Source organism: Manis javanica, chromosome 11, assembly GCF_040802235.1.
Source record: "Manis javanica isolate MJ-LG chromosome 11, MJ_LKY, whole genome shotgun sequence".
Classification (NCBI taxonomy): domain Eukaryota; kingdom Metazoa; phylum Chordata; class Mammalia; order Pholidota; family Manidae; genus Manis; species Manis javanica.
Window position 1 is genome coordinate 81,784,162 of NC_133166.1, and position 15,851 is coordinate 81,800,012.

At 35.9% G+C, this 15,851-nt stretch overlaps 1 protein-coding gene across 5 annotated transcripts in view; it reads left to right on the forward strand.

Annotated features, from left to right (window-relative positions):
- The window catches only part of SUCO (SUN domain containing ossification factor), a 102,949-nt gene extending 88,043 nt beyond the window's left edge, over positions 1–14,906 (forward strand). For 3 of the 5 annotated variants that reach the window (XM_037013676.2, XM_037013678.2, XM_073216764.1), the window contains 2 exons: positions 11,817–11,872; positions 12,888–14,906. In XM_037013676.2, coding sequence (XP_036869571.1) covers positions 11,817–11,872; positions 12,888–13,331 — 500 coding nt within the window. In that variant the 3' untranslated portion in view covers positions 13,332–14,906. Of the gene's footprint in view, positions 1–11,816; positions 11,873–12,887 lie in introns of those variants that run through there. The other 2 variants (XM_037013677.2, XR_005060094.2) reach the window with 2 other exon arrangements.
- Positions 14,907–15,851: the final 945 nt, after the last annotated feature.

Here is a 15,851-nt window from a genome sequence, read left to right on the forward strand (position 1 = left end):
TCACAAACCAAACACATCTGTGTGATAAGCACCCACATTAAGAAGCAGAACATGATCTGGCACCCTAGAACTTGACTATGTTCTTTTAGTCACTGTCTATCCTACCCTAGGGAGTCACCTTGTGAATTTTGTTGATTGTGAGATTCACCATGTCATTGAATATAGTTGTAGTTTGTTATTCTCATTCCTGTATAATATTCCATATTACAGATATTGTTTACATTTGGTTTATTTTCAGTTTGAGGCTATTACATATCTTTGGTGAACACATGTATGCATTTCTGTGACAGGATTTCCTTTGTTTTTAACACTGAATAATATTCCATTGTACAGATATGCCATATTTTATTTATTCATCTGTTGATTGGCATTTGGCTTGCTTCCACCTCTTGGCTATTGTGATCAGAGCTGCTGTGTCATGAGTGTGCACATATCTCTGCAAGACCTTGCTTGCAGTTCTGGGTATGTAACCAGAAGTGAAATTGCTAGGTAATATGGTAGTTCTGTTTTTTGAGGAACCTTTATACTGGTCTCCATAGTGGTTGCCCCATTTTACAATCCCACCAACAGTGCACAAGTATTCTGGTTTTCTCCACATTCTCATTAACACTTGTTTTTATATATATGTATGTATATATATATATATGTATGTGTTTAATATGTAATAGGTGACATCCTACTGGGTGTGAGGTGATAGATATTTCAATTGTGGTTTTGATTTGCATTTCTCTATGATTAGTGATGTTGAGCATCTTTTCATATGCTTTTTGGCCATTTGTAAACCATCATTGGAGAAATATCTGTTCAAGTCCTTTGCCCATTTTTTTAATCAGGTTATTTGATTTTTTGTGGTCATTTAATTGTAGGAGTTCTTTATGTATTCTGGATATTAATTCTTATTAGACACATGATTTGCAAATATATTGTTCCTTTGACGGGTTGCCTTTTTACTCTGTTGATTGTTCTATCCTTTGATGGACAGAAGTTTTTAAGTTTGACATAGTCCCATTTGTCTATTTTGTCTTTGTTGCCTGTATTTTAGATGTCTATCTAAAGAATCATTGCCAAGTTCAATGTCATGAAATTTTCTCCCTATGTTTTCTTTCAGAATTTCATAGTTTTAGGTCTTATATTTAGGTCTTTAATCCATTTTGAGTTAATTTTTGTATGTTGTGTAAGGTAAGGGCCCAGCTTCATTCTTTTGCATGTGGATATCCAGCACCATTTGTTAGAGACTGTCCTTTCCCCACTGAGTTTTCTTGGCACCCTTGTTGGAGATTATTTGACCATATGTATGAGGATTTATTTCTAGGCTCCTCTTTCTATTCCATCAGTCCATTTGTCTTTAAGACACTACCACACTGTTTTGATCACTGTAGGTTTGTAATGCAAAAAATATTTGAAATTAGGAAGTATGAGTCCTCTGACTTCATTCTTTTTTTTTTCAGAATTTTTTTTACCTATTTGAAGTCCCTTGAGATTCTTTATGAATTTTCAGGTGCATTTTCTGTTTTGGAAAAAAATGCTTTTGGGATTTTGATAGGGATTATGCTGAATTTATAGATCATTTTGATAGAAAGGACATCTTAATAATATTAAATCTTCAAGTCAGCATGAGATGCCTTTCCATTTGTTTGAATCTTTTAATTTATCAATGTCTTGTAGATTTCAATGTACAAGTCCTTCACTTCTTTAGTTAGGCTTATTCATAAGTATTTTATTCTTTTTGATACTTTTGTAAATGGAATTGTTTTTCTTAATTCCCATTTTGGATTTTCATTGTTACTGTGTAGAAGTGCAACTGATCTTTGTGTGTTGATTTTGTATCCTGCAGCTTCACTGAATACATTTGTTACTTGTAGCAGTTTTTTTGTGTGTGGAATTTTTAGGGTTTTCTAAATAATAAGACCATGTCATCTCTGAGTAGATAATTTTACCTTCTTTCTTTCAATTTGGATCCCTTTTATTTCCTTTTTTGCTAATTCATGTTTTCCTAATTGCTCTGGCTAGGACTTAAAATACTATGATGAATGGAAGTGGTAAGAGTGGAAATCCTTGCCTTGTTTCTGATCTTAGAGCAAAATCTTTCAGTCTTTCACTACTGTGTATTATGTTAGTTTCATAGATGGCCTTTAATATGTTGAGGTTGTTTCCTTCTGTTCCTAATGTATTGAATATTTTACTCGTGAAAGGGTTTTCAATCTGATCATATGCGTTTTCTCCATCAGTTGAGCTGAAAATATAGTATTTGTCCTTTATTCTGTTAATGTGGTATGTTACATTGACTGATTTTCATACATTGACCCATCCTTGTAGTCTAGGAATAAACCTCATTTGGTCATGGTATATAACCCTTTTAATGTGCTGTCAGATTTGGTTTGCTAGTATTTTATTGTTGAGGATTTTTATATTGATACTCATTAAGAATATTGGTCTGTAGTTTTCTTGTTGTGGCTTTGTCTGGCTTTGGTATCAAAGTAATGCTAGCTTCATAGAATGAGCTTGGAGGAGTGTTTCTTCCTTAGTTTTAGAAGTCTGTGTTGTCATATCCTCAAGCTCAGTGATTTTTTGCTCACCTGTGTTCAGTCTACTAATGTAGTCATCAAAGGTATTCTTCATTTGTGAAGAATCTCTAACATTTCTTTTTTAGGATTTTTCTGTTACATTACTTGTTCTTGCATATTGTCTACTTTTTTCCATTAAAGCTCTTAACATATTAACCATAGCTTAAAAAAATTCCTGGTTTGATAATTCCAACATTCCTGCCATATCAACCTCTGGTTCTAATGCTTGTTTTGTCTTTTCAAACTTTGTTCTTTTACCTTTTACTGTCCCTTGTAATTTTCTATTGAAAGGGGGACATGATGTTCTTGGTAAAAGGAACTGTGGTAAATAGACCTCTACTGGTGTAGTGGTGTGGTGGTAAGGGAAGCATTCTATAGTCCTGTAATTAGGTCTCCGTCTTTTGGTGAATTTTTGTCCCTGGACTGTGAACCTCACCAGTGTTTCTCAGGTCTCCCCTTCCCCCAGGCAGGTTAGACTTTGGCAAAATAGTCTCTCCCAAAGGCAGGCCTTTCCAAGAACAGAATGCTCTGGCATATTTCAAAATGGTGAGGACCTGGTAGAGTTCTTTGATGTAAAACTCAAAAAAGTGTTGGGGTTCCTCTCTGATTCCATCCCCCTTGGAGTGTTTAAGTCACAAACGTGTCTGCACTGTATGTCTAGCAATTTGTCAGTTACAGTTCAGATTTTCCTTCTCAGGCACTGATTCCCACAGAGGTTTCTGCCCAGGTGAGTTGAAATTGTTAGTATCTGCGTCTTTGTCTCCAAGTTTGGGGACAATGGTTTGCCTTGTGACCTCACTTCTCTGACAGATGTAAGAGTATTGATTTTTCAGTTTGTTTAGCTTTTTACTTGTTATTAGGAACAAGTGGCAACTACTGGACTGCTTTTACTTGTGAGACTGGGAACTAGTGCCTAGATTTTTATATTGATTTTATAGACAGCAATGTAGTTTTACCTGAATAGTTCATTTCTAGGTTATTTTGTATTTTACAGACATATCTTTTGAGAATAAAGACAGTTTTGTTTCTTCCTTTCCAATCCTTATAGCTTTATTTCTTTTGCTTCCTTGACTGCAATGGCTAGCATTTTAGCAGTGTTGAATAGAAATGGTGGATGGGCACCTTTGTCTTATTCCTATTCTTAAAGAGAAAGCTCTAAATGTTATGTATTATTATATTTGTCATAGTTGTTTTATAGATACCCTTTACCTAAAGAAGTTCTTCTCTCTTGTTTGGTAATAGTTCCCCTCCTTCATTAATCTGTTTAATTTTGCCAAATATTTTTTTAACATCTTTTAACATAATTTTTAATCAGTTATTAAAATAAATTAACTGATTTTCTAAAGTCAAAATTTTATTTCATTCTTACTAAACACAAGTTGGCCAGGATAGTTCATTTATTTATATATTTTGTGTGTATATTGTTAGTTTTAAATAATTGTGTTTGCTATTAACTTAGAAGTTTTGGACGTGTTCATGAATAAGCTTGGCGTGTAATTTTTTATTTCTCAGACTGTTGGATTTTGTTATGCAAAAGCTTATAAAATCAGATGAGCACTGTTCTTGTTTTCTGTTCTCAGGAAAAGGTTAAGATTATAATTATTTCTTTTTTGAATCAGTAAAGTTATGTAGATCTGGAATTTGCTTTGTAAGAGAAGTTTTTGGCCTCTAATTCAGGTTATAGGAACCAGGGTTTTTGGTCACTTTAAAATTTACAGCAATGTTCCATTTTATCTAAATGTTAAAATTTATTAACATAAAGGTATTGGCATATTTTTTTAATTGAAGTATCATTGATATACAATCTTACATAAGTTTCAGGTGTACAACACAGTGCTTCAACAGTTACCCATACTATTAAGTCCTCACCCCCATTAATACAGCTACTATCTGTCAAGAAAGAAAGATGTTACAGAATCATTGGCTGTATTCTCCAAGCTCAACTATCCCTGTGACCAACCTACACTATCATTGAGAATTTTTATGCCTCTATATCCCCTTCAGTGTCCCCACCCACTCACCCAAACCCCTCCCCCATGGTAACTGCCAGTCACTTCTCAGTGTCTATGGGTCTACTTCTGTTTTGTTCATTCCATTTTGCTTTGCATTTATATTTCAGGAATAAGTGAAATCACATGGGATTTGCCTTTCTCCGCCTAGCTTATTTCACTGAGAATTATACCCTCTAGATCCATCCATGTTGTTTCAAATGACAAGATTTTTTTTATGGCTGAATAATATTCTATTATGTATATGTACTACATCTTCTTTATCCATTCATCTATTGATGGACACTTAAGTTGTTTCCATATCTTGGCTATTGTAAATAATGCAGGAATAAACATAGGGATGCATATATCTTTTCAACTCAGGGTTTTTTTTTTCTTCAGGTAAATTCCTAGAGGTTGAGTTACTGGGTCAAACGGTATTTTTTTTTTTTAAGTTTTTTGAGGAACCTCCATACTGCTTTCCACAGTGGCTGCACCAATTGATACCCCACCAACAGGGTAGGAGGGTTCCCATATCTCTACATCCTCACCAACACATGTTAATTATTGACTTTTGGATAGTGGCTGTTCTGACTGGTGTGAGGTGATACCTCATTGTGGTTTTGATTTGCATTTCCCTGATGATTAGTGATGTGGAGCATCTTTCATGTGCCTGTTGGCTATCTGAATTTCTTTGGAGAAATGTCTGTTCAGGTCCTCTGCCTCTGCCCATTTTTTAATCAGGTTATTTGATTTATTTTGGTGATGAGGCATATGAGTTCTTAATATATTTTGGGTGTTAACCCCTTACTAGATAAATCATTTATAAATATATTCTCCCATACTGCAGGTTGCCTTTTTGTACTGCTGGTGTCCTTTATTCTACAGCAGCTCTTTAGTTTGATCTAGTCCCATTTGTTCATTTTTTATTTTGCTTCCCTTGCCTGAGGAGATGTGCCCAGGAAAAAATGGCTCATACTTATTTTCAAGAGATTTTTGCCTATGTTCTCTTCTAAGAGTTTTATGGTTTCATGTCTTACATTCAGGTCTTTGATCCATTTCAAGTTTACTTTTGTGTATGAAGTTAGGCAGTAATCCAGTTTCATTCTCTTGCATGTAGCTGTCCAGTAGTTCCAGCTCCAGTTATTGAAGAGACTGTCTTTTCCCCAGTATATATTCATGGCTCCTTTATTGTATATTAGTTGACCATGTATGTGTGTGTTATATCTGGGCACTCTATTCTGTTCCATTGATCTATGGGTCTGTTCTTGTGTCAGTACCATATTGTTTTGATTATTGTAGCTTTGTAGGAATGCTTGAAATCGGGGTGCATAATCCCCCCATCTTTGTTCTTTCTTGGGATTGCTTTGGCATTCGGGGTCTTTTGTGGTTCCATGTGAATTTTAGAACTATTTGCTCTAATTCATTGAAGAATGCCATCGATATTTTGATAGGGATTCCATTAAATCTGTAAATTGTTCTGGGCAGGATGGTTATTTTGACAATATTCTTCCTATCCGTGAGTATGGGATAGATTTCCGCTTCTTGGTGTCTTCTTAATTTAATTTATCTCATGAGTGTCTTGTAGTTTTCATAGTATTGGTCTTTCACGTCCTTGTTTATTCCTTGTTTAGGATTAATTCTAGGTATTTTATTCTTTTTGATGCAATTGTAATTGAAGTTGTTTTCCTGATTTCTCTTTATGCTAGTTCATTTTTAGTATATAGGAACACAACAGATTTCTGTGTATTAATTTTATATCCTGCAACTTTGCTGAATTCAGTTGTTCTAGTAGTTTTTTGGTGGATTCTTTAGGGTTTTCTATGTACATAATCATGTTTTCTGTAAATAGTGGCAGTTTAACTTCTTCCTTACTAATTTGGGTGCCTTTTATCTCTTTGTGTTGTCTGACTGCTGTGGCTAGGACTTCTGGTACTATGCTGAATAAAAGCAGTGAGAGTGGGCACCCTTCTCTTGTTCCTGATCTTAGAGGAAAAGCTTTCAGCTTTTCACTGTTAAGTGTGATGTTGGCAGTAGGTTTGTCATATATGGCCTTTATTATGTTGAGGCATGTACCCTCTATACCTTTTTTGTTGAGAGTTTTTGTCATGCATAGATGTTGAATTTTGTCATGATTTTTCAGCATCTATTGAGGTCATGTTGTTTTTAACCTTCTTTTTGTTACTGTGGTGTACTGTTTGATTTATGAATGTTATACCATCTTTGCATCCCTGGAATAAATCCCACTAGTTTGTGACGGATAACCCTTTCGATGTATTTTTTAATTCGGTTTGCTAATATTCTGTTGAGGATTTTTGTATCTGTGTTCATTAGGGATACTGGTCTATACTTTTCTTTTTTAGTGTCTTTGCCTGGTTTTGGTATTAGAATGATGCTGGCTCAGAATGAGTTTGGAAGTAGTGCCTCCTCTTCTACTTTTTGGAAAACTTTAAGGAGGGTGGGTATTAGGTCACTACATGTTTGATAACATTCAGCTGTGAGTCCATCTGGACACGGACTTTTGTTTTTTGGGTGTTTTTTGATTACCAGTTAAATTTCATTGCTCATAATTGGTCTGTTCAGATTTTGTTTCTTTCTGGGTCAACCTTGGAAGGTCGTTTTTTCCTAGAAAATGTCCATTTCTTCTAGGTTGTCCAATTTATTGGCATATAGTTTTTCATTTTATTCTCTAATAATTCTTTATATTTCTTGGTATCCATTGTGGCTCTTTCTTCTTTGTTTCTGATTTTATTTATGTACTCTCTCTTTTTTTCTTGCTTAGTCTAGCTAGGAGGTTATCTATTTTGCTTATTTTCTCAAAGAACCAGCTCTTAGTTTCATCAATTTTTTCTTTTGTTTTATTCTTCTCTCTATTACTTCTGCTCTGATCTTTATTCTGTCCCTCCTTCTACTAACTTTGGGTTTCATTTGTTCCTTTTTCTAATTTCTTTAATTGTGAGTTTAGAATGTTTATTTGGAATTGCTTTGTTTCTTGATGTAGGCCTGTATTTGCTATGTAGTTCCCTCTTAGAACAGCCTTTGTGGCATCCCACAAATACTGGATTATTGTATTTTTGTTTTCATTTGTCTCCATGTATTGCTTGATTTGTTTTATTTGTTTATTAATCCATTGATTATTTAGAAGCATGTTGTTTAGTTTCTATGTGTTTGTAGGCTTTTTTGTTTTCTCTGTGTAATTTATTTCTAGTTTCATACCATTGTGGTCTGAGAAGTTGCCTAATACATTTCAACCTTTTTGAATTTATTGAGGCTCTTGTGGCCTAGAGTGTGATCTATTCTGGAGAACATTCCATGTACACTTGAGAAAAATGTGTATCCTGCTGCTTTTGGGTAGAGTGTTCTGTAGGTATCTGTTAAGTCCATTTGATCTACTGTATTGTTCAGTGCTTCTTCCTTATTTATTTTCTTTCTGTCTGTTGATGTGAGTGGTATATTAAAGTCTCCTACAGTGAATATGCTATGATCTATTTACTCCTTTAATTCTGTTAGTGTTTGTTTTATATATTTAGGTGCTCCTATGTTGAGTGCATAGATATTTATAATGGTTGTATCCTCTTGTTGAACTGACCCCTTTATTATTATGTAATGTTCTTCTCTGTTGTTTTGAAGTCTATTTTGTCTAAATATTGCAACTACCTCTTTTTTCTCCCTATTGTTTGTATGAAATATCTTCTTCCTTCCCTTCACTTTTAGTCTGTGTATGTCTTTGGTCTGAAATGAGTCACCCATAGGCAGCATATAGTTGGGTCTTGTTTCTTTATCCATTTGGCAGTGGCTGTGAGTCACCCACTGGGAGGGGGAATGGTGGAAGTGTGCACAGGCTTGTGAAAGCAGCATAGCATGAGTGGCAGGAGGCTGTGCTGAGGCGTGCAGCTTTTGCAGTGAGTCTTGTAGGCACCCTGTCGCAGCAGTGAGGCATGTAGCCCCAGGCTTGGCCACCCATGGGGAGGAAGGAGCTCTCAGAGCTGGCTCTTGCAGGTGCCTCCCCAGTTGGGTTGAAGCAGTGCTGTGAAAGCTATGGGAGGGTCTCCCTCTACCCACCGGGCAGCAAAATCCAAGACTGGTGGGTTGGTTCACTGGCACTGCAGGGAAGCTACTCAGGGCTGAGCCACCAGCAACAGGGATGGAGCACCTGGGGCTCCTGAGAGTGCCTGACCTGTTAGGTTGAGGGATGGCTGGGCAGGAAACGTCCACCTGCCCCTTCTCCTGCAGAAATAGCCCCATCCAACCCTCACCTCTCTGACTCCCCTTGTGCTGGTGGCAATTCTTTCAAACTGCTGCCTCTGTGTTGGGTCTCAGCGGGACCAGTGGATTATGCCTGTCCACAGGTGGCTGGTGTCTCAGCCTCCCAGAGTGTTCCAACCATCCCTGGTATCCAGTCCCACTAATCTCCAGAACCCAGTGTAGTGTGAACTCATGTTCCTGAGCAGATGTCCAGGGCCAGGTATGCAGAGTTCCTGGGTGTCTGCCTCTTCCCTGCTTTGTTCCTCTTCCTCCTGCCTGTGGGCTGCGATAGGGGAAGGGCTTCGGTCCTGCTCCATTGTGGCTCTGCCACTATACTCTTTTCTGTGTGGTCTTCTCTTCTTCACTACATGTAGGTGGTCTGTCCTGCAGTTTTCAGTTTGTTTTCAGGGTTAATTGTATTTGCTGTAATTGCCTCCTTGGTATATGTGTGGGAGGAGGTTTCCACCTTGCCTGCTTGCTCTGCCATCTTGAGCCTCCTCCCATATCTTTTGCATATTAACTGTTCTTATTTTTCCCCTCCCTTGCCCTCATTAAGATTTTTTGTTGAAGGAGGAGGAGATTCTTCTGTTTTCTGTCATTAGATTAAAAATTGTACAGTGTTTTTGTTCCTTTTCTGGTTACCTTGGAAATACAAATACCACAGTCTAAAGTTAATCAGTACTTTTACCTCTTCTTGAATGGTACAAAGATTTTTTTTTATCCCCAGCTTGATTTATGTGTTGCTTTTCTTATGTATTTTAATTCTGTTTTTTACTTTGCTTCTCAGTTTTAATTCAGCAAGGTATCTTTTTGCACTTGTGTTCATTTAATTTCTCCACATATATACCAGTTTCTTAACTCTTCTGAGACCTTCTATTTGTCATTACTTCCCTTAAAACTGAAATTTTCTTTACTTTTATTGTTATTATTATTCCTATTTAAATTTGTTGGAATCTCTGAATTGGTATCTTTTATCAGTACTGGAAAATTCTTAGCCATTATTTTCCCCCTAAATAATATCTCAGCCACATACTCTTAAACGATCTCCATTAAATTAAATGTGATAGTCCTCCCTGTATCCCATGTTGGAACTTTTCTTATTTCTGATCTTACTGTCTTCTGTGCTGTATTTTGGATGATTTTTTCTGACCTGTGTTTCAGGACATATTCTTAAGGTATCCGTAGTTTGTTGTTAAATTAATCTCTTCAGTTTTTAATCTCAGTTGTTACATTTTCCATTTCTAGTTCTTTTAGTATTGTTTTTTAAGCATCTAGGTCCTTTTTTCTTGATTTATGTTCCCTGCAGATATTGTCCAGCTTGTTTTTTTTAAAACATAGTATAATTGTTTATACTATAGTCTGTATTTGATAATTCTACTCTCAAATCTTTGTGAATCTGTTCATTAATTGTCTTTGAAGGCTCTTGCTCAAGGTGCCTTGTGTCTTTGTGTGCTTGGTTATCTTGTCTGCTTGTCCTTTTCTTTGCAAAATTACTTGTAGGATTAATTTGAGAGCTTATTCCAGAGAGAATTTGTGTTTGCTTTACATTCAGGAATACTTTATGTTCATGGCTCAAGGTTGTTGGACCACCACATGATGGGCATTTGCTCTGTAAGTTCCTGCGTGGGTTCATTCTTTCCCTCCAGGTATAGTCCTTTGTGGAGTCCCAGCTTACTGTAGAGAAGGGGAGGGTATCTTATTGGACTGTAACTTTGGGTGGGCCCTGAGGTTTGATTTCTGGCCCCTTTCCCTTGATACCATCAGAACTAAAATTCACATATTCTTACACTGGCATATGCTTTCAGGACAAAAAGGACTTCTGTGTTCCACTTACTGTCTGGATTCCCACTTTTCCTTCAGTTTTGGGCTGGGGAATCATTTGATTGGGGCAGCTTTTCAGTGTGTTTAGTGATTAAAAAAATAATAAAATCCATCATATTAGTTGCTTTCAGTGGAGTGGTTGATCTGAATAACATTAACACAACCATTTGTAGAAGTAGATACCATGTTTTTTTAAAAAAAGCAATTCAAGTAAGATAAGTAATCTGGTAGAAATGACTATTTAAAGGAATGTTTGAATATCTTTATGTATTTGATGACTTTCTTAACAAATTTCTAAGACATGATAAAGTATAACTGAATCATGTTTATTATTAAATTTATTTAATCTTATTAAATTTCTGGTGTATGAAGTTTCATAGTGAATTTGCTCCTTAACAAACTTCTGCCACTGTCATACCATAAATCATTTACTTTAAATGGGTTGGCTAGGACTAAAGTCTTATAGCCCCTCTTTTATATTTACATTTATCTTGTCAGTGTGGTGGTGACATAGGGCTATCTTGAATCTGCTTAAAGTAATGAAATCATAAATCTGATATTTCTAATTTACTCACCTTCCCAGAAGTGTTTATTCATGATTGCTTGGTCATTTATATTGCATGTTGAAGCTGTTTTTAGATTTTGAAGTTCATAGTTTTGATCATAGGAAGCCATAGTACTAAACAATTAGAAAACACTTCTGAGACATCCTTTTGTGTATGTGTGTTCCCTTGTCTGGTTCCCATATATGGTCACAGCTGCTTATTGCACCTTATAACCTCCATTTACAATACAGTGTAGAATTTAAGTCTCTTAGAGAAATACTCAGATAATCTGCAGGTTTGGTATTAGCTTACCTGGTAGTGTTACTTTTCTCATTAGGTAAGAGGGTAGGGCTGGGCCCAAAGAAGAACATGCAGTGTGTTGGCTAATAGCCAAAACTGTTTGGTGAAACTTTTAGGAAAATTATTTGAAGGTAACCAGTTAAGCCCAAAATAAGGGTACCAAATCCCACTTTGTCACTTTTGGTTTGCTGATTTTAAAATGCGTAACTATATGGTTAACCTGGTATAAATATAAAGTTATTGGTTCTATTAGGAAAATAATCACTAAGGGATGATATATATAATGTTTTTGTAGTGTTTAATCATAGCATAATCTACTTTACATTGCACATCTTTTTTATTTTTTCTTACAGTAGACCCAAATGATTTGTACATCGTAGAACCCCTCAAGTTTTCTCCAGAAAAAAAGGTAATATTTTGTTTCTTTTTAAGCATATTTGGTAGTACATGAAGATATAGGTTGAAAGGTTTAATATAATCTTTAAGTGGTTCTTAAACTTACTGGTTTTTTTTTCCAATATGGTAATCATACAAAAAAAATGTTTACAGGGGTCAGCAAACTACAACGCACAAGGTGTATATGGCCTGTGGCCTGTTTTGTATGGGCCTAGAGCCATTTTTAAAGGATTGTAAAATAAAAAGAATATGTAGGAGAGATAGAATGTGACTTGTAAAGCCTTAAAGTATTTATTGTCTGGCCGTTTACAGAAACAGCTTTACTGGTCCATGGCTGTTGGTCACTGTTGAGCATCAGTTCATGTCAGACACAGTGGGTGCACCTCTCCTTCAATCCCCATGACAGAAGACGATACTCTCTGTACTTTTTCAGTGAGAAAACTGAAACTCAGTTTGTTTTTTTAAATGATCCATTGGATAGGTGACAAAATTCAGAATATACATAGGTTTTTTTGGTTATAAAATCACCACTTTTTCCGTTTTGCCTCTCAAAGGAAATAGTACTCATTTCAATTAGAGGTAATTACCTCTAGGTGAAAGATATTGGGCTTCAGAGCCAAGTAGCCTAGGATTCAGTCCCAACTTGGCCACTTACTACATTGTAACTTGGGCAGGAATCCAAACCAGTGAGCCTTGACTTTCTCATTTAATAACTAGGAATAGAGTACCTTTCAAAGTAAGGAGGGTACACAGGAAAGAAGGCAATCTGTGTACTATGTGGCAGTAATAGCTATTCAGATGTTAGATATCACCCTAAATCTCTCTTCAGAGGTGACAAGAGTTTTGGCTAAGTAGTCCTTACCAATGGGAAGGTAACAGTGGCGTCTCTGCAGAACACAACAGATGATACACTGTCTATACTGTTTACTTTTCACCAGGAGGGGCACTTTCCTCCATTAGCTCAACTCCCTAGATGATTGGTTAGGTAACAACTGAAGGTCTCATTCCTACTCTTTCTTGTGTTGTAGAAGAAACGCTGCAAGTACAAAACTGAGAAAATTGAGACCATAAAGCCAGCAGCTCCATCACACCCTATAGCCAATGGAGACCTAAAAGGAAGGAAGCCCTATATGAACCAGAGAGATTTTTCTAATATGGGAGAAGTGTATCACTCTTCTTATAAGGGTCCTCCATCTGAAGGAAGCTCAGAAACCTCCTCACAGTCAGAAGAGTCTTATTTTTGTGGCATTTCAGCTTGCACCAGTCTGTGCAATGGACAGCCCCAAAAGACAAAAACTGAGAAGAGGGCTTTAAAACGAAGGCGATCTAAAGTCCAAGACCAAGGAAAACTGATAAAAACTCTAATACAGACTAAGTCAGGATCATTGCCAAGCCTGCACGACATAATCAAAGGAAACAAAGAGATCACGGTGGGAACATTTGGTGTTACAGCGGTCTCGGGACATATCTAAAATTAATCGAACTTTTCATACTGGAGACTTACTATTCTTTGAAGAACAGTCTGTGGTATTTGAAGGGTTTGGGGGAGGGAGAAAATATTAGTGGAAAAAGTATTCAGAAATTATGGGTTCTGCCTTTTTAAAATGTACGTGGGATTGTGTCAATCTTGGTTAATGAGCTGCAGTTTTACAAGGTGGATCCCTTCTACAAGGACAATGGTAGACATTTTATAAAGGTGTTTTTTCACAGATTAAATACTGGGACAAAAGTAATTTGGAAACCCAGTTCCTTGGGTGGGATAGGAATGAAAGCCTAAACCTCTTCCTTTAGCTTTGTTCCTATTTCTTGCACCTTCCCATATTTATGTGCCTTTTGTCTATTTATAATGCCACTGGAAGAGGAGGGAGAACTTTTCCTGTCATTTGATTTCTTTTATAACTTTGTCAGTTTTTTGAAGCTGCAAACACTACAAGACTTTCAGGTGCCTTGATTTGTGCCTGAAGTCCAGTAATGTGAGTCGGACAGTGTAAAGATCCTTAAGACTTGCCAGCTAGACCTCTGTTAGCAAACTCACTGGTGATAAACACTTCCTGGAATTTTTAAGTCTGTTCTTTTAGATAAATGGTGACAATGTTATTTTCATTTAACTTACACTAGTTTCCTTTAGTTATTAACTCAATGAGAAGAAAAACCATAAGATCTTTTCTTGCAAATGCTATTTGCAAAAAAAATTTTTTTATAGATTCACCTTTTAAACACATTTAACCACTTGTAAAGGCTTTCTTTAGCTACCTTACATTTTAAACATTTTCACAATGAGCACTATTCCTCCAGACTTTCAGATCACTGTTTTCTATTATTATAAATAGAAAATTGGAAGGTTTGTCAAATGAGTCCAGGTCTTACCATGTAGTCACTGACTGTGTACATACGAACAGGACCAGCTAGTGAGTTTGTTGAGCCTCGTCTAGTTGATTGAGTCCAAAGGGATTATTATTCCTTGGTGTTTGCTTTGTATTGGCTACAAGTGTGCAGAGGTATACATGTGTCACGTCCATGTGTCTGCATTTTCTCCTTGTTTTTCTTTAAAAATAATTGGCAGTGACCATATTTGAATAAATGATTTCTTAATAGGTGTTTGTACAGTAATGAGTGAAAGTGGGAAATATCTTTTTGAAAGAGAATTGACCATTTTGTGTTGTAAGAATTAAGTTATAACTTATTGAGCACTTTTACTAATAACTGTTTTTAAACTTGTCTGATACCTTGCTGCAGGTATTGTTTGTAATGTGACATATTTAAAGCCTTTTCTGTTTGTTTAAGTTGCTGCTTTAGGTCACCAGTATGTTTTAGATGATTTAATTTTTTTTCCAGTCTGTACAATTAGCCATTCAGAGCAAGAGGGGCCTGATTGTATAGAAACCATTGAAAAGAAGTCCAGATGAGGGCAAAGGTAGAGCGGAAGTTACACCATCATTTGCAGCATCCAGTTGTGGAAAGATGACTTTCAGTATGTAACTACGGAGCTGTTAGTGCCATTAGAAACTGTGAATTTCCAAATAAATCTGAATCCTTGTCTTTATTAATTACTGGCTCTTCTGTTCTTTGAAGGAGAATTTACAGATTTGTTACTCTGAACACAAATATAAGTTTTCGCCTGCTTTTAAAACTAAAAATAGCAGCATCCCAATAAACAATTGTATTTCAACCAACTACAAACTGGTTGAACTTAAACATTGTTGTTGTTCCCTGTGCAGTCATAATTTCACTATTTCAAACACTGAAGTGAGAGTTTTGAAGCTTTATTTAGTAGAATACAAGTCTCTGCTTTTCTCTTGTGCTATCTTTAAGACTAATTTTTAATTTTTTCTATATCTAAAGAAACATTTTACAGCTTGTTTTTAACTTTTACACATTTAGATAGAGCATAACATTTTACAGTTTGAGGTTTATTTTTCCTCTCTGATATTATATGTACATGAGGAAACAAAGAGTGAAAATTCTTGCTAATAGTAGATATGTGCCTGGTAAGGAACAAAGCTGTGTGTATCTAGTAGGCTCTCAATGTTCCTTGATAGCCTCATTTTATTTTTTCTTCTAATAGTAAGTAAAGCATTAAAGCAGTATGAAATAAGAGCAAAAAATACGAAGTAAAATTATTTTAAGTGGATTTCTTAAAATATTAAGTTATGCATACATATAATTTGAAGAGTTAAATATCTTATAAGGCTTGTACAGAAAGACATCAGTTCCCTATTCTCTGTCACTGCACATTGCACATCACTACCGTCACCCTTCCCCCACCAAGGACTTGCTCCCCAGCAGCAACTGTTTTCAATTCTATGTCTTTAGTTATTTGGCTAATTTTGCCACTTAATGATTTTCTAGTTTTAGATGTGTTCTCACTTTGAATATAAAATTTGCAGGAATGAATATGAAATAGATAAAAACGTGTATTAAACTACTTGAACCAATCTATTTAAGATCACAGTATATTAACTAACTTGTCAGTTTAGAAATATAATGCTTTT